Here is a 26,918-nt window from a genome sequence, read left to right on the forward strand (position 1 = left end):
GATCTCACAGTTTGTGAGTCTGAGCCCAGCGTCGGGCTCTGTGCACTGGCCACCTCCCCCCAGCCCCGCTGCCCAAAGCCTGCTCGGGATTCCTCTCTCCCTCTCTCCCTGGCCCTCTCCACCTCTAAATAAATACATAAATTAACTTAAAACTATTGGGGCTTATATAGCATCTTAACAAAAGAGCAATAAATTTTTAGAGAAACAACGAGGCAAAGGAAAAGGACTTTGAGCTTCAAAGCAGTATGTTGTGGGAAGTGGAAATGTGTGGGGAAAACAAATGGTAGATAAGGGCTAATTTTTAGCAGCATTTGCTAGATTTGTCTGGTGCTGATAAGGGTCTAGAGTTCTCTCTAGTGATTAACCTCTGCACTTGCTGATAGCGAGGGGAAGGAGACACCTTTATAGATTTATGTCCTGCTTTTAGGTAGGTAGGAGAATGGCAGAGAGCTGTCTTTGTTTCCGGTTTGTTTGCTTTTTTTTCTCCAATGCCTCCAGCTCAGAATAATTGTTAGGCCAAAGTGGCCAATGTGGGGATGACATGTTTTGCTGCCTTCATAGGGAACCCTCTGGACGCACTGCAGGGTTCACTGGCGTTTCAGACCCCTGCTTTGTGTGCGCACCCCCAAAACACTGTGCCTCCTGGCCGGTCAGCCCTGTCCATGGAACAGGATGGGAGGCCCGCAGGGTCTGGGCTGTCCTGGCTCCGCTGGGCAAACATCCTGAGGACAGGCTGCTGCTGGGTGGGCTGGCGGAATGGGGAAGGGCAGCAAGCATCTACATAACTGCATTTGCAGGGACTGCCTTTGTTTTCTTTCATTGCATTTATTGATCACTTGCGATAAGCAGGCCCTGGGCTAAGTACTTTGCACACTTTAAGGTGCATTTAATCCTCAGCAGCCCCGTGAGGCCATAGTGGCAACTGTGCGGCTCCCCTAACGGTGGGCTCTCTCACGGGAGACAGCAACCCTTAAAAACACCATTAGGTCTCTGGGCGCCTGGTGGCTCAGTCAGTTAAGCCTTCGCCTCTTGGTTTCGGCTCAGGTCGTGATCTCACAGTTTCGTGGGTTTGAGCCTCATGTCAGGTTCTGTGTGGACGGTGTAGAGTCTGCTTGGAATTCTCTCTTCCTCTCTCTCTCTGCCCCTCCCCTAACCCCACTGTCACTGTCTCTCCCCCCCAAAAAACAAAACAAAACACAGCCCACCATCAGATCTCCTCGCTGCCCCCTCACAACGGCCTTCTGTGGGTCAACCACTGGGAATCAAACCCCGATTTTCCACCATGACCTCCAGGCCTCACCTCCTCTGGTCCTTTCCTGTCTCCACATCCCAGAGCACTACTCTCCTTTCTCATTTTGCTCCAGCCACACGGCCTTCTCTCTGTCCTTGAACATGAAGCCCGTTTCCATCTGAGGGCTTCTGTACCTACAGCTCCATCTGCCTGTGGGGATCCTTCCTTTCGTCTTCCCAAGCCTGTTCCGCTTGGTCATTCGACAGCAGCTCAGATGTCACTTTGTCAGAGTGGTTTCTGTCATCCCACTCTCCAAAGGAGTCCCCCGTTTCTCACTTGGTACCTCATAACCACATTTTACTCGCTGCATAATCCCGTCACCTAAAAGGGTATGGTCTGTCTTCTTGCTTGCTGTCCATCTTCCCCACTAAGGATGGATGTTTCATTTCTAAAATGAGCTCCTAGAACATGGTCTGGTGTGTGGTAGTTGTGTTGAATAAACAGCCATGAAATGACATATGAAGCCATGTCGTTTGCCTGAAGCCCCACAGAGGAAGGACCACTCAAGGGGACAGAGCCCTGAGTCTTCAAAAGGGATGCCAGAGAAAATGAAAAAAATTGGGGCCTGTGAAAAAGAATGCTAACTGGCTAAACCTTTGCCTTGCTTTTGTGCCAAGTTTTTTTATTTTTGCGTGTGGTCCCCTTTCCCCACCCCGTCTTCAGCTTTTTTGAAGGCAGGTTGACCCTTGGACTTACTGCTCGGATCTTGTCAGTCTTGCCACATTGCTGGGGAACCGGCCTTTGCCACGCCTCCAGTGCTCTCTGGGACCTACGAGAAATTCTGGGTGTTTGCTCCATGGGCTTGCTATCCTCTTCATCTTTTGATGTGGGAATATTTGTCTTCTGATTATGGAAATAATATCATAGTCCACCCTCTTGGAAGTGCACATAAGTTCCCACCCTGTAAATGTGGGCCTTGTTTGGTGACTCTATTCCAAAGAAGACAGTATGGCAAGGAGTGGGATGGAGGAACTGTACAGTGGAGGAACCTGACAAACACTACTCAGCTGGGTGATCAAGGTCAGTATCAGCACTGAACAGTCATCTTGAGAACGTGTGCCCTTGATAGAAAATGATGACAATGGCTCATTCCTTCTGTGGTCTTTTGCCTTCAAACCCACAACCCCAGTCTAAGGATCAGGAAAGTATCAGACAAATCAGGATTGAATGGCATTCTACAAGATACCTGATGAGCACTCCTCCAAGCTATCAAGGTCATCCTCCAAAATAAGGAAAACTGTCACAGTCTAGAGAAGCCTAAGGAGACATGACCACTAAATGTCATGTGGTTATCCTGGATGAAATCAGGAACAGAAAAAGGATTTTAGGTAAAGACTACGGAAATCTGAACAGAGTATGTACTTCAGTTAATTTTAAAAAATCCTGAGGAGCACCTGGGTGGCTCAGTTGGTTGAGTGTCCAACTTTGGCTCAGGTCATGATCTCGTAGTCTGTGGGCCCGAGCCCCGCATGGGGCTCTGTGCTGACAGCTAGAGCCTGGAGCCTGCTTCAGATTCTGTGTCTCCCTCTCTCTCTTCCCCTCCCCCACTCATGCTCTGTCTCTCTCTCTCTCTCTCTCTCTGTCTCTCTCTCGAAAATAAACATTAAGAAAAATTTTTTTTAAATCCTTGAGTATTTCCAATCCTGAAGCTCTTGCCTTTGTGATCGATCTCCCTGTTGGAGCATGTTTTATTTGTTATGCTGGACTTCCCATCTAGCAATTTCCTGTGATCCAACTTTGCCTCTGGCTTCCCCACATGCCATCTGTGTTGGTGAACATTGACCTTGGCCCACCCATGCTCACATGCAATCCTTGCAATGGCTTCTCTTGGCTGGTGCTCTCAGACCCCTTAAATCACACCCAAATCACCCCCATTCATACAACGGTTTATCCTACGCTGTATTCCCATATCGAATTTTTCTGAATGAAAATAATATTCTCCAAGCAATTTATCCCTAAGTTTCCAGCCAGTGAAGGATGAAATGAGCCACATGATTTCCAGGCTAGGCAATTTTTAAAAACTGAAATATTACTTTCGACAGTCCCAATTAATTTTCTTCTAGATTCCCATCATTTTAGCCCCACCAAGCACGGTTTTCAGCAGCACCATCTGGTTCTCTACCCATCCTTGCGTGACCCTCGCCCTTCACTTCCTTCTGAATTGGTTTGTAAATTCCAAGTGTTAGGGAGTCTTACTAGAGATGCATGAATCACGGCCCAGGATAGATTCATAATTGTCTATATTCATGAAATCATTCTGAGATTGCAGGGCTGGAGGGTATTTTTTTCTAAATGAACCTGGAATAATAGATGAACCTGCAGCAGTGCTGAGAAACATTTGTTGTTTATGCAGTTTTAATTGGACAATCATTCTATTGTTTATTACAGGGTTATCGATTTCCACCGTTTTAATTCAACATCTGTCACAATTCCCACTGAATTACCGAGAATATTTGATTCTCATATGGTCTCAAAGGACCTCAGAAACCAACCCAAGCCTTTCTGCTTGGGGTTGGGAGATATATGAAAGAGCTGTTTAGTGACTCATTGAAGGTCACTTAGAAGCGTTAGAGGGAGGACGCCAAGGAATGAAAAATGACATTACACATTGCTAAATAATCTGCCAGAACTCAGGTGTCATCACCTTCAAAGTCCCACCTTGACGGTAAACACACATTATTCAGATGAAAGCCTTTCTAAAATTCTTCTTTCAAACTGTAGTCCTAGTCTGTGTTGAGATATTTTGAATGTAACAACAGTGATAAACTTTTGCCTTGGAGAGGAAGTTTGATTTTTTGGAAGTACCAAATGTCATTCTGAGCCAGATTGTGCAAATAAAGTGGGTAATCAGATCATGTGAATATAAAAACATGAATTTAAATGTGTTAAGCTGCTTCTCTTCAATGGCTCATAAGCTGATACGGAAGCAGTTATACGGAAGCAGTTATCAAAAAGTTCGTTTATTAATACCTCTCCTTAATCCAGAAAGGATTTAATACTGGTATAAGAGCCTAAGAAAAGTCTTAAAAGGCTTGAGGAATGTTGGTATTATTAGAATCATAAAGTCTTCCAAGATGATTCCTTGAAGGATAATGCTCTAGAATGTTTGCTTTAAAAAAAGGAATTGTTCCATTACCTTAATATCACGCCCCCTCCCCAGGCCTAAGGTTTGTTTTGTGGATGATGTAGGCAGGACACGTGGCTTTTGGTGCTTCTCATCCTTAAGAAGGGGAAGGAAGGATGTATGAGATGGGGGATTCACAATCAACAGAGCTCTGGGAAGGGAGGCAAAGGGCACAGGGGTTCCCCAGGGGCTGATCTCCTGTCTCCTTTCCCATCCTTAGTTCCATCTGTGGTGGATTCTAAGGTTGGGTTCTTTCTCTTTTTTGATGGTGATGGTGACGGTGATAGTGATGGCCACTGTGATGGTGATGCTGGTGGTGGTGACAATGATGATGTGATGGTGACGAAAGTGGTGGTCATGGTGATGATGGTGATGATGATGTGATAGTGAGTAATAAGTGACACTTATCAAGATCTAACTTGGTCTTTTTGATGTACCAGCTTAGCCTTACAATCTCTGACTCAACCCTCACTATAGCCAATGAGTAGTTTCTATTATTGTCCTAACTTAACAAATGACGGATGCTGAGGGTGGGTAAGGTTGCGTAACCCACTTACCAACTGTGCAAATAGTTATTATGGGATAAACAAATATTGCAAGCAAGTACTGTTAGTCCCACTTTACAAGTGAGAAAGAGGTATCTCCAAGAATTTAAATATCTTGTCCAGGGGCACACGCCAGTAAGGGGTAGAGCCAACATTCCAACTTGAGCCACGTTATCAGTCAAGCTGTACCATGGCTGCTGGCACAATGCCCAGTGAGCAAGAGGGCAGTCTCGCTGCTTTGTTCTCCCATATTCTTCCCTGAATTGAGGTTCCTCCCTACAAACCAGAGTGTCTACCCTTAGGGATGATAATGACCCCATCCTAGGACCTTCTGTGGTAGATTTCTTTGGCCTTCTCTATTATGTAGACTGTGATAGGCTGAATAATAGCACCTTCAAGATGTCTAGAGCCTAAGCCATGGAACCTGTGAATATGTAACCTCGGATAGCGAACAAGAAGGAAGATGTTCCTAGGAGCACTTCTGAAAAAGTGGATCTAAACCAGTGATTCTCAGTCTGGGATAATTTTGTCCCCCAGGGGATATTTGCAAATGTCTGAAGACATTTGGGGTTGGGAGGAGTGTGCTACGGGTGTCTAGTGGGAGGAGTGTGCTACAGGCATCAGTGGGTAGAAGACAGGGTAACTGCTAATCATCCCACGATGCCAGGGACAGCCCCCTCAGCAAAGAATGATCTGGCCCTAGACGTCAGTAGTGCTAAGGGTGAGAAACTCTGGTCCAAACAAAGTGCTTAGAGGCTACTGAGTGGAAGTGACATGAAACCCTTGCCTTAGCTTCTGTCCCTGAGCTTTCAGAATGAGCCTTCAATATTCTTGAATTCTACTTCCTTATCCCCAGTTTACAGATAAGGACACTGAGGCTTATTTTAAGCCTTAAGGTTTGCTTTAGCCTTGAGGTTAAGTCATTTGCCCAAGGTCAGCAGTGAGAAAGGGGCAGAGCCAGGATTTACACCCAAGTTGGCTTAACTCAGATGCTTGTTGCTTAACCCCACTGCTGAGGGTACTATCTCCTAGTTACTTTTGCGATCTTGGACAAGTCAGATGTGTCTGAGAGACCAGAAACTCAGAGGAGCTAAAAAATGCGCCCAAAGTCACTTCGGAGAATAATAACCAAGGTCAAGATTCGGAGGCGACTCAGCTTCCTCAGCTGCAGAACTTTCCCTGTGGGGTGATCATGAGTATAAAGAGTACATTCAGGAAGGCACGGTGCTCCAGGAGGGGTGATTAAGCACGGCACCCAGCGGCACCCTCCTTCACAAGGCAGGGTGGAGGGCGGGGGGGATGGAGCAGCCAGGAGCGTTTGAACTAAAAGCAGTTACTTCATCTTCTTGGGAAATTATGAGTCATTAAAAGCAACCGGCTGTTTCCTATTATATGCACGTTACAGCAAGAAGGGGAGATGCTTGGTGCATCCCATAATGCAGCGTTTGGGGGTTGCAATGAGCTTCTTTCCTACATGAATGATTGATGACAATAAAAGGCTGGGGTGTCCCCAGGAGCCCTAGGAATGCATCAGGATATTCTCTTTCCAGTAATGGGGCTCAGGTATGTTTCCCTGGTATCTAAGGTGGTTGAGTGAGGGGACATGCCTATGCACACCCGGTGCTGAGCTAAGGGACTGGCTCCTGACAGAGGGTTGGTGGGAACCCTCTGGACCCTGGTTCCAGGCAGGCAGAGGTAGAGGGCCTCAGTCTTACCTAGGGGGACAGAGGAATGGACCAAATGCAAGCTGTTGTTCTCCAGCTGTGAGGACCCTCATTCCATTTCCTTTCCTGCATTAGTCTGGCTTCTTGCAGGGGAGGACATAGGATGGTAGAATGATACTGAGCACCCTTTATCAAGCCAGGCACAGCACCAAGCACTTGACATTTTATTTCACCTTCTTAGCAGCAACTCTGTGAGGTGGGAGGTACTGTCACATTTTACAGAAGAGGAATACTGAGTTTAGGTAGATAAAGTAATGTGTCCAGATCACACACTTCGTGGTAGATCCAAGACTTGAACTGGAATCTGTCCAAATCTGCCATCAGGGGTGAGCTGATGGTGACCCAATGACCTTCTTCCCTGACATGTAAGCCCTTTCCTGGAAGCTCAACTCAATGAGGGCAGGGATTTCATCTATTTTGTTCCATCCTGTTGCTTAGAGCAGTATCTGGCACAAAGTGGGTTTTTAATGTGTATTTATTAAAGGAATAAAAAGAGTAAATATTACATTCTAGAGAGAATATTATATTCTAGAGAGAACTTGCTATATGCCTGGCACTTACATACATTACCTATGAAATGGGTATGATTGTCCTTACATTGCAGATGAAGAAACTGAGGCCCAGAGTCATCAATGGATGGGACCAAAGTCAGCAGAGGAACCTTCCCTGAGACCCCAAAACCCATGCCCATAACTGCTCCCTTCACATGCCCTCTTCAGGGGTTGTCTGGCTCCCTTGGTGCCTGCACCCACCAGCTCTTTTTCTTTGCTCCTTATTTCTTTTCTTTTTTTTCTTTTATAGTTTACTGTCAAGTTGGTTTCCATATAACACTCAGTGCTCATCCCAACAAGTGTCCTCCTTCAAGTCCATTGCTCCTTGCTTCTTTATTATTTTTTAAGGTTATTTATTTATTTTGAGAGAGCACACATGCAAGAGTGAGCAGGGGAGAGGCAGAGAGAGAGAGAATCCAAAGCAGGCTCTGTGCTGTCACTGCAGAGCCCAAAGCGGGGCTGGATCCCATGAACCATGAGATCATAACCTGAGCTGAAAGCAAGAGCTGGATACTTAACCAACTGAGCCATCCAGGCACCCCCTTTGTTTTTAATCCACCTGAGTAGGTAACACCAGCTCATGCTGAAGTTCAAACAATATAGCTAATAGCAACACACCAACGTCAGCATCTTGGTGATGTTAGCGGTGGTGGGAACTAGGTGAAGGGGTATGGGAAGTCTCTGTGGGATCTTTGCAACTTCTCTATAAACCTAAAATTATTCCCAAATGGGACATTTATTTAAAAATTCAAACAAGGCAGAGGGCGGTGACTGTCGGACATGGATATGAGCGTCTTGACTGAGTGACCTCCAATGCCCTATCAACCCGAAGGCCTGGAATTGTATTCTATGACTGCTTTTCCTGGGATGGGGGAGGGGGGGCTGATAAGGGTGCCCCTAGTGGTACTCAGATGTTTCTAGCATCAAACAACATCGAGTTACATTCTGGGAAAATCACTCCTTCTCCTCCCCCCCTGCCCCCGCCATTATCAACCTTTATGATCACCAAAAAAGAAAGCCTCAATTTGGTGGTTTGCCTTTAATTGCAAGCTTTCTAGGACTTGCTAATCCACCTTGTTAAGAAAGAAAAATTTGGCTTCAGTCTGACCATTTAGCCAGAATTTAATAACATTGCTTTGTTTCCATTGGAATTATTTTTATGGCTCCTTCCCAGTTATGCTAAGTGGTAGTGAGTTATTCTTTATGGATATGATATGAAATTTCCTTTAAGGAGTTTATTTGAGTAAAAAAAAAAAAGTCAGCCTAAAGAAATATTGAGTAAGTGATAGTAGAAAGACTGTCTTTGCTCGGGAAGCTTTAACAAAATACCACAGACTGGGGGGTGTTTAAACAGCAAATGGTTGTTTCTCGTGGTTTTAGGGGCTTAGGAGTCCAAGGTCAAGGCAGTGGCACTAAGGACACTAATCCCATCTCCCATCATGGGGCGTCACTCACATGACCGCATCTACCCCTAATTATCTCCCAAAGGCCTCACACTAGGGTATAGGATTTGAACCTGTGCGCTTGGGGGCGGGGGTGGGACACACACTGAGGCTACAGCACACAGTACGTGCTGTGGGGAGTCCTGTGCAGTGACTGAGGTTTTGGAAATGCTCTTCGATAGCCCTTTGATCTACAGTATGGGCTTTGAATTCAGAAAGACCTGGGTCTGAGTTTCAACTCTGGGACTCACTGGTTCAGTGATTTTGGCCAATCACTTCTGATCTCTCTGAGCCTCACTTATCTGTCTATAAAGGAAGGGCAATAAGGCACATGGCATTCAGGTACATGGTGACACAGCACTGCACTGACAAGAAACGTTCCATGTGAGTGACCTCTGGGGGCCTAGACCACGTGCACGGAAGTCACAAAGCAGACACAGGAGAAGGGATTGTTCAGGAGACCCTGGGCTTAAAGTCCTACTTGGACCCATGGTTGGAAAGAGAGGACTTCTCTGTTCCCCAGAATGGTTTTACCCCTTCCGGACTATATTTAAATTACAAGCTTCTGGCAGATTTCCAGCCCTCATCTACCATCACCACCGCCACCACCCTGTCCCAGGACAGCTTTAAATTTTCCAGGTATGTAAGGAGACTCGCTGGTATGTCCCAGTCATGCCCAGTGCTCAGCTCTTGTTTGCTCGTGGGGCAGTGCTCAAACGAGGGCATGCGTTTCCCTGCTGTGGTGGCATCTGGGGATAAAAAGATGGATTTAGCTGCCTCACCCCCAGAAGTGACTCAGCTCCTGGGAGCTCAGTGACGTCAGTGGCAGTTAGAGCCTCGGGGACTTCCATGCCTTCGTGCGTTGCTCTCTCTATGCAGCAGCCTTGTGACTGCCATCTTCTCTAGCCAGCCGGAAATGCTCTTCCGTCTTTTTCCAGGATTTGTCCTCCTCGTGGGCACACCCATCCACGGCTGGTGGATGCCTGCCTTCGAGCAGGAAAATGTTGTCAAGAAAGTTTCTATCATGCTAGTTCTGTCACGCAAGCTCAGTCTAAAAAGAAGGTGATTATGTATGACATTCATTTATTCACGGCTGGTACTAGTGTTTCTCAGAATCTGGTATGAGGACCTCCTGCATGAGGTCCCCGGACACAGTGCCTCAACCCGGTCTTACCCTTTTTTTTTTCTTCTCAAAATTTCATTTAAATTCTAGTTAGCTAACATACAGTGCAATATTGGTTTCAGGAGTAGAATTCAGTGATTCATCACTTACATACAACACCCTGTGTTCATCACAAGTGCCCTCCTTAATGCCCACCCCCCACCCATCAACCCTGTTTGTTTTCTATCATTAAGAGATTCTTATGGCTTGTTTCCCTCTCTCTTTTTTCCCCTTCCCATATTTTCATCTGTTTTGTTTCTTAAATTTCACATGAGTGAAATCATATGGTATTTGTCTTTATCTGACTTTTTTCATTTAGCATAATACACTCTACATCTATCCATGTAATTGCCAATGGCAAGATTTCATTTTTTTGATGGCTGAGTGATATTCCATTGTGTGTATATATATATATATATATATATGTCTTCTTTATCCATTCATCAGTCGATGGACATTTGGGCTCTCTCCAAAGTATGACTATTGTTGATAATGCTGCTATAAACATTGGCGTACATGTACCCCTTTGAATCTGTATTTTTGTATCCTTTGGGTAAATACCAACTAGTGCAATTGCTGGAGCATAAGGTAGTTCTATTTTTAACTTTTTGAGGAAGCTGCATACTGTTTTCCACACTGGCTGCACCAGTTTGCACTCCCACCAACAGTGCAAGAGGGTTCCCCTTTCTCTACATCCTTGCCAATACCTGTTGTTTTCTGTGTTAATTTTAGCCATCCTGACAGGTACGAGGTGGTATCTCATTGTAGTTTTGATTTGTATTTCCCTGATGATGAATGATTTTGAGCATCCTTTCATGTGTCTATTAGCCATCCAGTTGTCTTCTTTGAGAAACTGTATATTCATTTCTGATAAATTCATTTTTTCTGCCCATTTCTTAACTGGATTATTTGTTTTTTGGGTGTTGCGTTTGATATGTTTTTTATAGATTTTGGATATTAACCCTTTATCAAGCCTATCATTTGCAAATATCTTCTCCCATTCCCTGGGCTGCATTTTAGTTTTGCTCATTGCTTCCTTCACTATGCAGAAGCTTTTTATCCTGAAGTCCCAGTAGTTCGTGTTTGCTTTCGTTTCCCTTGCTGCTGGAGACATGTCTAGTGAGAAGGCGCTCTCCTGCCAAGGTCAAAGGGGTTGCTGCCTGTGTTCTCCTCTAAGATTTTGATGGTTTCCTGTCTCACATTTAGGTCTTTATCCATTGAATTTATTTTCGTGTGTGGTATAAGAAAGTGGTCCAGTTTCATTCTAATGCATGTTGCTGTCCAGTTTTCCCAACACCATTTGTTGAAGAGACTGTCTTTTTTCCACTGGATATTCTTTCCTGCTTTGTTGAAGATTAATTTACCATACAGTTGTGGGTTCATTTTTGGGTTTTCTGTTCCACTGATCTAGACATCTGTTTTTGTGCCAGTACCATACTGTCTTGATGACTATAGTTTTATAGTAGAGCTACATTCTTATCCTAATCACTGGGGGTAGAAACCGAGACTCTGCCTCTTTAACAAGCTGCCCAGATAATAATGCTTGAGAACAGCTACTTCCCATTTGCCCAGTGCAATAGAGTTTGCTCAGTTTTCTCTATTGTCAAATGATGATACTACTTCTTAAGAGGGGAGGCAGTTCTTAAGTTATTACAACAAGTCTTTGGGGTAAGACAGATCTGACTTTAAGTTTCATCTTTTCTGCTTATTCCTTTTCTTGAGCCTCAACTTGCTCCTCTGTGGAATGAGGCTGCTAAATAGGGCTGTTTTAAGAATCAAATAAGGTAATTTGATCCTGGCATATGATAAATATTCAATAAATGGTTATTTTAGTTGACTTATTTTTACTGGGTAAACCTGTTTATGTGGTTGTTTGTTTATTATAACCCTTAAACTGGGATGGGCACCTGGATGGTTCAATTGGTTAAGCATCCAACTTGGGTTCAGGTCATGATCTCATGGTCCATGGGTTCAAGCCCTGCGTTGGGCTCTGTGCTGACAGTGTGGAGCCTGCTTAGGATTCTCTCTCTCTCTCTCTCTCTCTCTCTCTGCCCCTCCTCCACTCATGCTGTCTCTCTCAAAAATAAATAAGTAAATCTTTAAACTGGAGAAATTATAGAATCTACCATCTAGTGCAGGGGTTGACAAGCTTTTTCTGTGAAAAGCCAGACAGTAAATATTTGAGGTTTCATGGACCATGCAGTCTCTGTTGCAACTACAAAGTTCTGCTGTGGTGGTGTGAAAGCAGCCATAAATCATACCTAAATGACCAGTGTTCTAATAAAGCTTTACTTGCACAATCAAGCAGGGCCAGATTTGGCATGTGGCCACAGTTGCTAACCCCTCACCCACGGTGCCATGAGGATTAATAGTAACGAGGCTTATCATGAGCCCAGCACAGTGCCTGGCACAGAGCACTCACCACCAGCCGGCACCCTCACTGTCTTGTATCTGCTGAGGTCCAGGGGAAAGGAAAGGGGCAAGGCTTTTCGGCACAGGTGTCAGCTGCATTCTCGGCCCCAGACCGACGCTAAATGTTCATCTCAGCACCTGGAAACTGGTAAAATGCCATTCCTTGGGGTGGGATTAAGTCTTTGTCCCACGTTTTGCCCCAGGGTGTCCTGCTGTTTTCAGCATCTGTCCCATGGAAATCAGGTTGCCCAGCTGAACCATGATCTGAGAAGTGAGGACACATCTGTCTGCTGGGTCCCATCCACAGAGGCACTTGGCCCTTGCCCAGAGGCTGTATAAGGTGGTTGAGAGAGAGAGAGAGAGAGAGAGAGAGAGTGAGACTGAGCACTGGGGTTTGCATTCTGTCTGCACTTCCTTCTCTAAGCCTCAGATTCATCAGGTACAGGTGTAGAACAGGGATTAAATGAGGTCACATGAAGCCTCAGCCACAGCACAGAACATGGCAGCTACTGAACCCCATTCTGCAAAGGAAGAAAGGGATACTAAGAGGTAAAGGTCACACAGCCCATGAATGGTTTTGGACCAAGGGTCTCTCACTCTGCCCCTCCCCCCAGCTGCTTCCAGCTAGGGCTGGCTCCTTGTGCAGTGACCACAGCTCTCTGAGAGGTTGACATGGCTACTGGGGGTCTTCCAAGCTATTTAACTTTGGTGGGTTAAACAGCACCCTCCCCAAACTCACATCCACTCAGAACCTCAGAACGTGACCTTATCTGGAAATAGGGTCTTTAGAGAAAAAGACAGAGATGGACACACAGAGCCACTGAGAAGATGGCCTCATGAGAACAGAGGCAGAGGTTGGAACAATACTGCCACAAGGCAAGGATTGTCAGGAGCCACCAGGATCTGGAAGAGGCTAGGAGGGACCCTCCCCGGAACCTCTGGAGAGAGCACAGCCTTGCTGACACCTTGATTTGGGACTTCCAGCTTCCAGAACTGAGAAAGAATAAAGTCCTGTTACTGTAAGCCACCAAGTTTGTGCTGATCTGTTACTGCAGCCGTGGGTAACTAAGACGCTGCCCTTGACTCTCAGATGAGGATGGACAGCAGGAGTTGGACTCAGAGCACCTGTGTCCATAAAGGGCGGCCATGATGGGGCAAAGTGCCTGCTTTCTGGAGGCCGGTAAGGTCTCAGCTCCTTCCTGAGTCAGCTCTGGGCTTTGTCTCCTTGTTTGTTCACCAGAGAATATCCCGATCCTGCTGGCTCATGGTGAGGATTAGAAGGGATGGCACGGCAGAACCGGCTGGTGGTAATAACAAAAGGAATCGTAACCATGCGTGTAGGCTGACATGCCTTGGTTAATTTCATCCTCACAACTACCCTGGGTGGTGGGGGTCCCTTATTGTCCTCACCTTATAGGTGAGGAAACTGAGTCACGAGACATTAACCAACTCTCTAGGGCCACATAGGACACAAGCTCTGGCCACCTGACTCCAGAACGTCCCCTACGCCTGCTCCCCACAACCTTATATTACCCTGTGCCCAGAGTCCACACTCCCCTAAGCTGGTTCTCTGGCCTAATTGGAGCCCGGTTCACAGTAATGATCAATTAATATTAATATTTTTACCCTGTCCCCTCCTTCCTCCAGCCCCAGGAGCCATCTGGGTCTCATGTCAGGGGCAGTTGGACCCCAAATGTGATTCTAGGAGCCTTGAGATCACGACTCAGCACGTCACATGGACAATTCCTAAAATTCCTCCTTAGACATCTGTCCCTCTTCCCAAGTCCCAGTCCTGAGACAGCTCTTCTGCTCCCCCTCCCTCTCTCTTTCTCATGCTCACGCCCTTCCTCCTCTCTGTCTCCCCTTCCACCCCCATTTCAGCACCAGCTCAGCGGGACAGTGGACAGTGGGATGGTCTTTAGGACCCACTGCCTTGGAGGGATGGGGGAAGGGACAGTGAATATCCTCAATTTAACACTTCCTCCCTCTGCCCACCTCCCCGCCATCCATCTATACCACTGTGCTCTGCCTCCTCCCCAACTCAACACCATGCACTGTCCATGCTATGGAATCTAGGAGCTCTCAGAAAATATAAAGAGAGTGGGCTGCCTGGGTGGCTCAGTCGGTTGAGCGTCTCGTTTCAGCTCAGGTCATGATCTCACGATTCGTGGATTGGAGCCCTGAGTCACGCTCTGCGCTGACAGGTAGCTCAGAGCCTGGAGCCTGTCTTCAGATTTTGTGTCTCCCTCTCTCCCTGACCCTCCCCTGCTCACAGTGTCTCTCTCTCAAAAATAAATAAAACATTAAAAAATTTAAAAAGAAAAAAAAAAAGGAAAGGAGAAACAGATGCTGCTCCAAGAGGCTAGGCCAGGTAGGGAGAAGATGTGCAGTAGACCTATAGCTGTGAGGCTGTGATGCAACATTTCTTCGCCCTGACTGATTTCTTGGTCCTTCCCTTGCCTTCGTCCTCATTTATCTCATACGAATTACGAATTACCTCAAAGAGTGTTAAGGAGGCCATTCATTTCAAGATGAGAATCAGCTGTAGGTAATGCCCTTCCTCGTGGATTCTTCAGCAAAATGGGGGAGTCGTGATGGGCAGAGAGGAGGCTTATGGAATGGATGTGTTAGGGGGGTAGGTGATTGAAGGGGATGGCAAGTTACCCCTGATCCTGGAGAACCCAGGATCGGGACTTTCCCACAGGTGACAAAGCACTCATTCGGGCTTCTGCGAGTGGGCAACCTTCTGAGATCCAAGCTGGAAGGAGGTGGCTTCGGGGAAGTCCACAGATCACAAGAGGCCAGGGCTCCAGGTTATAGGTGGGAGACAGGCAGAGAGACAGCAGCTTTCCAAACCTTTGACTTGGAGGTAAGGAAGAAGACAAACACCGGGCAGCAGAACCAAGGTACTGGGGGTAGAAGGAACAAGCAGATGGAACTGGCTTCATTAAAGCAAGAATATCTCCTCCCCTGGATCATTGTCTGTACATGAAATGCCTTAGGATCTGTATCCTTTAAAATCTAGCCATTCACCCTGGCAATGTGGCCTAAAGACACCTCCGGGTGCAGGAAAAGATGGAGCTTAGAGAATGCTCATTATAGGGCTGTTTGTGGTCGGGGAAATGGAAAACAACTTAAGTGCCTGGGGGTTGGTGGAGTGATTCATGATAGAGCCACAAATAGAAGACTACCCAGCCTCCAACACTGCTGCTGGGGAAGGACATCCAAGGATGTGCGGAAATGCTCACAAATTGTTCAGTGAAAAGAACAGGTAATAAAATGTGGGACCCTGACTTTATATTACAAAGACCAGACCTGTATAATGATGGATATATATGTATGTAATAGTGTGTGGTTGTATTAACATTTTTAACTACTAACATAGTAGTAAACATTTTTCCAGTTTTTTTTTAAAGATATGTGTATTCATTATATATTGCAAGTTTGTACCCTTAACAACTCTTTGAAAAAATGTTTAATGTTTTATTTATTTTTGAGAGGGGGGGGCAGAGAGGGAGACACAGAATCTGAAGCAGGTTCCAAGTTATGAGCTGTCAGCACAGAGCCCAATGCAGGGCTAGAATCCACGAACCGTGAGATCACGACCTGAGCAAAGAACAAGAGTCAGACGCTTAACCGACTGAGCTACCCAGGCACCCCTGGGCCCTTAACAGCTCTTAAACAATATCAATTATATCCTCTGGTAACAACCATTTTACTCTGTTTTCAACAAGTTTGAGTTTTTAGATTCTACATATAAGTGATCATCATACAGTACTTGTCTTTCTCTCTCTGACTTTTCTCACTTAGCATAATGTGCTCAAGGTCCGTCCCTGCTGTCACAAAGGATGTCCTCCTTCGTCGTGGCTGAATAATATTCCATTGCACATACACGACATTCCTTTTTTATCCGTTCACCCATTGATAGGTGTTTAGATTTTTTCTTATCTTTGCTGTTGTGAAATATATGTAAGTATGTGTATAAATGATATGATGCATAAAAAACCATGTGTTACCCTATATGTGCACACCACATATATAATATATATAATCATGTAAATTACCATATATATGAAGAATTTACACCAAAATGCTAATAGCAATATACATGCTAATACATATATATAGAAGCATACACATGCATACATGTTGTTATGGATTGAATCTTTATGTTCTCCCTGAATTCATAAGTTGAGGCCCTAATGACCAGGGTGGCTAATGTGGAGAGAAAGCCTTTGAGGAACTGACTGAGGTTAAATTGAGTCATAAGGCTGGGGCCCTGTTCTGATGGGATTGGTGTCCTTATGAGAAGAGACACCGGAGAGCTCTCAGCCTGTGTGTGTGCAAAGAAAAGACGTGTGATCACACAGGGAGAAGGTGGTCATGTACAAGCCTGGAGGAGGGCTCTCACTAGAAACTGACGCCGCCAGACCTTGAACTGGGATTTCTGGCCTCCAGCACTGTGAGAAAGCAAATGTCTGTTGCCTAAGCCTCAGCCTCTGGTATTTTGTTAGGGCAGCCCGAGTGAATGGATATACATGCATATGGAGACACATATAGGCATATGTATGTAGTGTGTTCCCATATATATGGTAGTAAACACAGTTTTAAAATATATTTTATATGTATTGCCATAAATACAATTCTAATTATAAATATGAAGCAGGAAGAATGTCCATCAAAATGTGGATAGTGGTTCTCTCTGGGCAGTGGAGTCACAGATGACTTTATTTTGCTCATTTTTGCTTATGTGTTACCTGCATTTTCTACAACAAACTTGTCTTCATATTACTATGACTTACATTACTCAGTGTTCTTGAAAGATAATGATTAAGAGTATTGATGTAAAATAATTATTATAAAATGATTTTCTGCCAAACGTTGGCCATGGTCGTGAGGCTGGGCAGGGACAAATGGCTGGAGTCAAGAAGAGCAGAGACTCCGGAGCTGGGACCAGGCAGGGACTGTCAAGGCCACATACATAACCTCGGGCAGGTTCAGTGAGCCAAGAGAGCCTCCTCTTGCTCTTAACAGGGTTCACATGGAAAACGTGTCTTCCAGTTTCCAAAGGGCTGGCTCATAAGCCTGTATGTGCGCCTTCATGGAGTGTCAAGGACTCTGGGGCAGGGCTGCCCCCTGAAATGGGGACAAGGGCTATCCTAAGGGAATTCTTAAAAACCAGTGTGGCCTTGGGGTCTTGACGCCTACGTTTCGTGTCCCTGCGCAGGTCAGCTGGACATCATCTCCATGGCAGAGACAACCATGATGCCGGAGGAGATCGAGCTGGAGATGGCAAAGATTCAGCGTCTCCGGGAAGTCTTGGTCCGACGGGAGTCCGAGCTCAGGTTTATGTGAGTCCCTCGGGGAGGCGGCCGAGGAAAGGAAGGGGTGTGGAGGGGAGGACACCTGGAGAAACTATCTTTTGCTGTTTATTACTGTGGGCTGGGCGCTGGGATAGAGGCATTATGGACATCTAAAAAGTCTTATTTGATTCTCACTAATTTGATTCTCACTAGAGAAGCCAGCTGCCAGTCTTCCATTTTAAATAAGACCCCAAAGTTGAGATGGAATTCAAGCTAGTCTGACTCCAAAGCCCAAGCTCCTTGTATGTTTCCTTGTGAGAAGAGGAAAAGGATGATAGAGACAGACAGACAGACAGACAGAGAGGGGACCCAGAGGTGGTGCCTGTGCCCATGTCGTTAAGAGTGCACACTTTGGGTTCAGACAGTTCTGAGATCCAAAAAGGCTGAGCGAGCTGGGACAGCTTCTCTCTGGGCTTCATTGCTCTGATGTGTGAGATGCGGGGAGATAATTAGACCCCTCTCCTGGGGTCACTGGCAACCCTGGAGTCACATGATTTCACTGTGAGGTATGCATTCTTCCCGTTCTTTCACTGACTTCACTGAGGCCTGTTAGAGGATTATCCCAACTTGCAGATGAGCAAGACTGAGGCTCAGTGAGGTTAACCTGCTCATGGCCTCCTAGGTAGTAAAGAGCAAGCAGGATCCAGGTCCAGCCCTTCCTGCCTTCAAAACCCATATTCTCCTGATATGACCTCTGCACGGACTGCATAATGTGATGTTCTCTGTCACCCCACGAGACGGACCGCCGGAGTAACAGCTGCCATTTACTCAGCTCTCTGCGTGGGCCAGCCCCTGTGCTGAAGGCTTCACATGCACGAGAAGCCCGTATGCCTTCTCACAGGAGCCCTTAGAGGAAAGTTCTAGAACATCCCCCCCCCCCCTACAAATAAGAAACCTCTTTCCTTTGATCTGGGAATAAGCTAAACCAGTACAGGAGTGTTGAGAAACAATCCCTCCCCCATGATATTTTTGGGGGGTTTCGTTTTTCAGAAGAACTTGAGGAAGGACTGGTTGTGTGGGAGAAGTTTGGGTGATTCCAACCGCTGAGGTAGCCAGGACTGGACACGAGTCTGAGGTGCTGGTGGGGAACCCACGACGAGCGGCAGGAAGTTCTGTGTCTTTGACGGACGCGGGAGACCCCTGAACTACATGTAGATTCTTGGGGCTCGCGCACAGACCAGCGATTACTGGATTCGAGAAACAGATATAGTCACCCCACAGAAGCGAGCAGACAGCAGGAATCCAAGTCCAGGCTCTGGGGAAAGCTGAAGACGGCATGCTGCTGCTTCTCGCGGATGGAGTTAGGTGAGGGAGAAGCCAGCTCTCAACCTTCTGGCGAACAAGTATGGAAGGATTGAGAATTCAGGGGCAACGGGAGGATGTGAGATGCCACGGTCTATAAAGTCTATAGGCGTACCTTAGATGTGCTGTGGGTTCAGTTCCAGACCCCCTGCAGTAAAGCAAATATGGCTGTAAAGGGAGTAGGAAGAAGTTTTTGGCTTCCCAGTGCATATGAAAGTTATGGCTACACTATACTGTTGTTTATTAAGTGTGCAATGGTGTTACGGCCCAAAAAACCTCACAACAATGTGCATGCCTTAGGTTAAAAAACTACTTTTTTTGCCAAAAAATGCTAGCCATTGTCTGGGCCTTCAGAGAGTCGTAAGCTTTTTGCTAGTAGACGGTCTTGCCTCAATGTTGACGGCTGCCGGCAGATCTGGGTGGTGGCTGCTGAACGTGGGGGTGGTTCTGGCGGTTTCTTAAAATAAAACAACAATTGGGGTGCCTGGGTGGCTCAGCTGGTTAAGTATCTGACTCACGATCATGAGTTTGCAGGCTCTGTGCCGTCAGCACCGAGCCCGCTTGGGATCCTCTATCTCCCTCTCTCTCTGCCCTTCCCCTGCTTGAGCTCTCTCCCTCTCTTTCTCTTTCTCAAAAAGAAACATTTAAAAAATATTAAAAATAAATAAAGAAAGTAAAACAACAATGAGATGTGCGGCGTGGATGGATTCCTCCTTTCAGGAACAATTTCTCTGCAGCGCGGTGCTCTTGCTAGCATTTCCCCCGCAGCAGACCTTCTCTCGGATGTGGAGCCCATCCTCTCCAACCCACTGCTCTGTCCACGAAGTGTATGGCATATTCTAAATCCTTTGTTGTCGTTCTGACCGCCTGCCCGGCATCCTCACCAGGAGTAGGTTCCATCTCAAGAAACCACTTTCCTTGCTCCTCCATGAGCAGCAACTCCTAACCTGTTAAAGTTTTATCAAGAGCCTGGGGCAATTCAGGCCCAGCTCCAGGCTCTGCCTCGATGCTAGGTTTCTTGCTACTTCTACCACATCTGCAGGGAGCTCCTGCACCAGAGTCTTGAACCTTCAATTTGTAAAAAATACAGTATCGGCAAAGCATCATAAACGGAAACGGTAAAACGAGGTGTGTCCGTACTACTGTGTATGTGCTATTTGAAAGTCTTTCTTCCTCTGTTTTATTTTAAATCCCAATTCATAAAAATGATGTATGTTCTGAGTAATTGTTCTTTTTATAAATATTTTTCAGTGTTTATTTTTGAGAGAGACAGAGTGTGAACAGGAGAGGGACAGAGAGAGGGAGGGAGACAGAATCTGAAGCAGGCTCCAGGCTCCGGGCTGTCAGCACAGAGCTCCATGCGGGGCTTGAACCCACAGGATCCTGCCCTGAGCCAGAATGCTTAACTGACTGAACCACCCAGGTACCCCAGTAATGGTTTTTATTCTGATGGACAGTTTTATGACTATTCTTCTATTACTTAATATATAACCTTTAATTAGGATGTTCTACCCACCAGAATTAAATTAGCACCCTGGTCTTGCTTTCACATCTTTTTTCTATTTTTATACTTCCAGTTTTTACTTCTTTATGTTCACAGTAAGGATCATGAGTATATTTGGTTCTAAAGCTATAATTAAGTGTCTGTTCTCATATACAGAGTTTTTAACTTTAAAAGCACATGAATGGGCCTCATATTCTTATGGAGCCCGCATACTACAGAATTAAATTTGATTTTCTCCTGTTTAAAAAAATCCCCCACATGACTGACACTTATAATATCCTCCTGTTTTGAAAGAAAGAAGACAGAAAACATGTGAGTTCTAGAAAGTACCGAATAGCTCCCTCAGCCCGCAGGTGCTCAAGAGGGCCCAGAGGTTGCTTTTGCTGCTTACAGGAGCACCGAGTGACCTTCGCATCAGGTACATGCACGCGTACACACACACACACAGTATCCCAGCATCTGGCACACGCCAGACATACAGTATAGTGCCCAATGACGAGAACAGCTCACATTTAAGCTCTAGCTCTGGGCCAAGCACTGCACGAAGCTCCTGACTTGTGACCTCACCAAATTTCCCCATCACGCCCGCTTACGGACAAATGTCCACCGTAGATGCTTAAAGCAGCTATGCTCACCCAATGCATCAGTAGATACTTGAATGAATCATGTTATTCAAAGGCTATGGAAGGATGCCAGCGTAGTCAGGACATCAGAGGGGCTCGGTGACATTCCCCAGGGGAGGGGCCGGCTTCCAGGCCCCCGGGGAGTCTTGCTCGCAGCCTGCAGACACTGGTGGATGAGGCTGACGGCTCCCCCCAGGCCCAGCCTGACATAGGACATAACCCTGCCCGGAGGCGCACCCACCTTGTCAATCTCAGAGGCACATGATGGACCCAGGATGGACAGGAGAGAGAGCAGTACCCATTCTGACCTGAACAATCACCTCATCCATCAGTCTGTAGCCTCCCAGACTAGCAGGCCACGCATGGGCCATTCTCGTATTCCGTGTCCTGGCTATTTCTCAAAGCCAGGCCCTTACATAGCTACAGGGGCCCTATTCTTGTGTCCTTTTTATTTTTCTTAAGGTTATTTATTTTGAGAGCCATCTGTGAATGGGGGAGGGGCAGTGAGAGACTCCCACGCACTGTCAGTGCAGAGCCTGACATGGGGCTCGAACCCACGAACTACGAGATCATGACCTGAGATGAAATAAAGAGTCAGATGCTTAACTGACTGAGCCACCCAGGCGCCCTTCTTATGTCCCTTTCAGAGAAGAGAAAAACAGAGGTGAAAAATTTTGCCCAAGCTTGCATTAGCTATTAAGTAGCCACGCTAGGATGCATTGATTCCTGAGTACTGATTGAGTGAATGAGGAAACTAACGAAGGAAGGAAATGCTTTATAGAGTATGTACCACGAGGGTAGAAATCTTACTTTGCTCACCATTCTGTATACTTCCCAGTGCACTCATTCAGCCAGTTAATATTTGTTGAATGTTCAAAAGTTTATTGCATTTCAATATTCTTCCACACTCCATCCTTACCCCAACAATGTCCCTACACACACACACACACACACACACACACACACACACACACACACACGGGCCCTTGTTACAGGAAAATAGGGAAACAGAATTATTTGGACCTAACTAAGCATTTGCAGGGACAGGTGGGGAAGCTCTGAGTGACAGGAGTGTGACAGTCATGGACTGAAACAGTCCCAATGATTGTGGCTGTAATAACCAGGATGAGATTGGTTTTGTCACACCTGCTCCAAAGTAATCACATTGATGCCCATCAGCTCCAGGGGAGACCGTGGGAGTCAGACCGCATTTCATGGCTGAAGGTGTCTTCTCACTTTTACTATCTCCTGCTACATTGACTGTTCTAAGAAACAGCCCAATGGCTGCTGCCCCCAACACCCCCAACGTTTAGCATTTTTCTTTCCATGTTCTTGTCTTGCTGGTTCAACAATCCTCTCACCAGGATGGTGAGGGAGTAGGAGAGGGAGAGTTACCCAATCCCTGGGGAATGAGCATGGATTCATGAGAAGTGGACTCCAGGGTCTTCCTGGCTCTCCCGTGTCCCTGGTCTGTGACCATGGGCACATAACAGAGCACAAAAGAACTGCTGCTTACTTTGTATTTCCTTTCTTCCTTTCCCAGCACTTCTAGAATGCAAATTCAAACTCCTGATTGGACTCCCACAATCCCACAACCTCACAGTCCCACACTGTGTTTTGTCTTGCTCTGGCATCTCGAATTAACTGTGGTAGAAATAGAAAGGATTCTGCCCAGTAAACAGGACTCGGGACTTTTCCAAACTCTTTCTCTGCAGATAAGTGATTTGTTTGGAACCTAGAATGAGGAGCTCTACCCTAGGCAGTAAGGTTTGCAAGTCAACCTGCTAGGAATTTGCTATAGTGCCCCTAACAGCTCTCAGGGACCAAGCCGTCAACATTTACGAAAGCCTTCCTGTGGACCAGCCCCGAGCACACACTGTCTCATAAGCTATGAAGTGTGCTTGCTAAGGGAAAGATGAATCAGGAGCAGCCCCCTGTTCACCTTGACTAAGGCCCACAAATCAGATTCAGGGATGGGCTGTGAGTGACCCTGGCGGGCACAGTGTTCCCTCTCTCACTGTCTTCCTTAGCTTGTCCTCTGGTTTGTAGGTTGCTCCATGGTCACTGAAGATCCCCCTCTTGAAGTTTGGTGATTTTATGAGCTTTTGAATGAGTCAATAAACCCCTCAGGATCAGGCAAATGCCTCTGTAAATACGTGGCAAATGTCCCAGAGATAAAGCTTCAAGTCTGCTTTGTTCTCTCCTCCATCCTCTGCGCCGCCCATCTCCCGTCCCTCCCGCTGCTGCCCCGTGTCCACACCACTCCCTGTCCTGTCCTACGGAGGCTGCCGACAACCTCAGACTCATTTTCTCACCTTTAATTCCAAGCACTGAATCACGTCATTAGCTTCGCAGATTCTGCAGCCTGCGCCTGCCCGCCTCAGCATTTTTGCGTCCTCTGGACAATCCTGGCCCTGCTGTTTATCTGGGTTTCAGATAATTAAGAATATTCCGCTTCTGAGCAGGGGCAGGCGGTGGTTATCTTCATTTTACACGCGCTTGCTGGATTTTCATAAAAGGGATAGCGTGCTCGCTCCATCTCTCAGCCTGCTCTGGGCAGTGGCGGCTTTTCATGAGGGAGACTCAGAACTGCACCAGGCAGGGGAGGCAGGGGTGTGGAGGATGGAGATCAGGAGCAGAGCCTTTGTGTGTCAGGATTTCCAGAGCCTGGGCTTGGACCCCAGACACTTCATTTTATTAAGAAGTACCCAGGGGCGCCTGTGTAGCTCAGTAGGTTAAGCATCTGACTTTGGCTCACGATCTTGCAATTTGTGAGTTTGAGCCCCGCATCAGGCTCTGTGCTGACAGCTTAGAGCCTGGAGCCTGCTTCAGATTCTGTTGTCTCTCTGTCTCTCCCAAAAAAGAATAAAATAAATAAACCTTAAAAAATTATTAATAGGTACTCAGCATGGTGAAGAGGTCAAGCCCCCGAATCTGGCAGACGTTCAGGTCGGGAGGGTAGAAAGTGCATGAGTTGTAAAGAACCAGCTTTTTGAATACTTGCTCTGCTGGATAGTGTTCAAAAGAGTTGACGTGCCTTGATTCACTTAATCCTCACCACGACTATATAGATACATAACATCCTCCCTCCCCTGCTATTTCCATCTTACAGACGAGGAAACTGATGCACAGAGAGCTCAAGGAACTTACCTAGGGTTGCACAGTGTCCATTCATAGCAGATAATGGTATCTTCCGGTTTCCCTCTCAACCATCATGCTATGGGGCTGTCAACCGACTTTGAACCCCAGCTCTACCTTTTACCAACTGTGTGGCCGGGAGCAAAATTTTTAGCCCTGTTCCAGCCTCAGTTTCCCCCTCTGTACAGTAAGGGCATTGATGTTTCCTTGGTAGCACTGTAGCGAGGATGTGTGTGAAAATGGGGGCTCTTTCTAGGGAAGAAACAAATCAGAATCCCCTTCCTCCTTTTCACGGTTGGCACTGCAGGCTGAGGGAGAGCAAGGGACAGGGCTGCTTCGTCATCGCTCCCCTCCCCGAGAAGCTCTCCATCATTAAGACCGACTCTACCCTGGGGCCTTGACTTTGTTATTACTATTGTTATTTTTAAAAATGTTTTCTACACCTTCATTTTTTTTTTTTACTTTAATGAGCTGATAATTCTGAAGTCTATTAGGAGAAGCTTCAAGCCAAGGGCAAAATGAAACATGTGAGTTTATGTAACTTAACATATCTTAGCCACGTTTGGGAGTCCTGTGTCACACTGGCTACACTTTGGGTTTTAAATAGCTTTTCCTAAGAACAGGTCACTGTTGCCAGAGCCACCTTACATATCAGGTGGGAAGAGATGGCTTCAGAGGCAGAGGATGTGAAAAGCAATTTGTCTTGGACAAAGAGTACAGGAAATTGAGGAGGGGGGAGGGAAGGACAAAGGGGGTCGGGAAGGATGGAGAACAGAGGATGGAGGAGAACATTCCAGGCTAGACCTCTGAGTGCAAGAACCCTCCTGAGTTTCTTTTTTTTAATTTTTCTTTTAAACATTTATTTTTGAGAGACAGAGACAGACAGATCATGAGCAGAGAGGGGCAGAGAGAGAGACACACACAGAATCAGAAGCAGGCTCCAGGCTCTGAACTGTCAGCACAGAGCCTGACGCAGGGCTTGAACCCACAAACTGTGAGATCATGACCTGAGCCGAAGTCAGATGCTCAACCGACTGAGCCACCAGGCACCCTGTCCCTCCTGAGTTGCTAAGTGTGCTGGGAGGTGGGGGTGAGGGTAGGAATCTGGGCTGATCAAATGGGGGAAGCTATGTGGCCCCCACTCGACAAGTTTCTGCTCTTTTGGAAAGGACATTGTTCTGTCTGGGAGCTCAGACTCCCTTACCATCAGGGACTTCATTCTCTTAGCTCCAAGGATCTCCCCTGAACCTCCTGGGTTCTGGTGAGCTGGGAGGGAGATCACCAAATTAGGCTTTTATGGTGGTTAATTTTACGTGTCAGCTTGACTGGGCCGTGGGTGGCCAGACACTGGGTCATACACTATTCTGGGGGAGTCTGTGAGGGTGCTTCTGGGTGAGATTAGCATTCAGATCAGTAGACAGAGTAAGGCAGATTGCTTTTCCCAATGTGGGTGGGCCTCCTCCAATCCGCTGAAGGCCTAAATAGAACAAAAAGGCTGAGTAAGACGGAACTTTGCCTGCCTTACTGATGAGCTAGGATATTGATCTTTTTCTCCCTGTGGACTTGAACTCAAACATCGCCTTTTCTTGAGGCTTAAGCCCGCTGGCTTTTGGACTGGGAGCTATCCCATTGGCTCTCCTGTGTCTTCAGCTTGCCGATGATAGATCCCAGGACTGTTCAGCCTCCACAATCATGTGAGTCATTTCCTTATAATTAATAGACAGATCGATCAATCTATCAAATCTCCTACTGCTTCTGTTTCATGGGTGAATCCTGACTAATACAACCTTGTTTATTCTCGGAAACTTCCATTTGGTTGCTTTATCTAGCTAAAAAAGACGTAGGAAGTTGGATACTGATTTTTTTTTTTCTCAAGTAGACTCCATACCCAGTGTGGGGCTTAAACTCACAATCCTGAGATCAAGACCTAAGCTGAGATCAAGAGTTGGACACTTAACCCACTGAGCTACCCAGGTGCCCTGAGACTAAAATAAAGGGATACTGGCTCTAGCACTTTGGAAAACAGCCCGGCATTACCTAGTAAAAATGAGCATGTACTTAACTCTGCAGTAACCAGCAGTTTCTTGCCTCGGTATACCCTAAGGTTGCTTTGTGTAACAGACGCTTAGCTGACTGAGCCACCCAAACGCCCCTCATGCGGCTATTTCTATTTAAATTCATTAAAGTAAAATAAAAAGTACCCTTCTTTGGTAACTCTACATCATTTCAAGCGCTCATTAGTCAATGGTGGCTAAAGACTGTCCTATTGGGAAGCACACACGTTTTTGTAGAACATTTCCATCAACACAGCACGGCCCTAAAGAAACTCTCACGTGTGCGTGCCAGGAGGCATATTCCAGAACGTGCTCATCAGCCTTGTTTGTAAAAGCAACAAACTGGAAATACATCAAATGCTTACTGGCAGTGGGAAAGGACCTATCAGGTACAGCCTAATCACACCAGGGAACACTACAGAGCAGTGAAAAATGAACACGCCCCAGGCATGGACCCACATGCAGCTCAAAAACAAGACCTTTGATCCTGCACACCGAGAAAACCGATTTGAGGATTAACACAACAATCTGCACAACCCGAGCCACTGAACTCAGCAGGTGCGGGGCGCAGAGAGGTGACCTGGGGGAGAGAGAAGGCGCGGAGGGCAGGGCGCCGTCTGTGCTTGTGGACAGAGGATGGAGACGGGGGAAGAAAAGCACCCCCCAAAGCAGTGGGGACAAAG

The 26,918-nt window shown here is 46.5% G+C and overlaps 1 protein-coding gene across 1 annotated transcript in view; it reads left to right on the forward strand.

Moving 5' to 3' along the window:
* Positions 1–26,918, forward strand: part of BMERB1 (bMERB domain containing 1) — a 124,178-nt gene that overhangs the window by 51,218 nt on the left and 46,042 nt on the right. Inside the window, exon 2 of the mRNA XM_029948661.1 lies at positions 17,479–17,602. Coding sequence (XP_029804521.1) covers positions 17,479–17,602 — 124 coding nt within the window. The remainder of the gene's footprint in view (positions 1–17,478; positions 17,603–26,918) is intronic.

Source organism: Suricata suricatta, chromosome 8 (genome assembly GCF_006229205.1).
Source record: "Suricata suricatta isolate VVHF042 chromosome 8, meerkat_22Aug2017_6uvM2_HiC, whole genome shotgun sequence".
Classification (NCBI taxonomy): Eukaryota; Metazoa; Chordata; class Mammalia; order Carnivora; family Herpestidae; genus Suricata; species Suricata suricatta.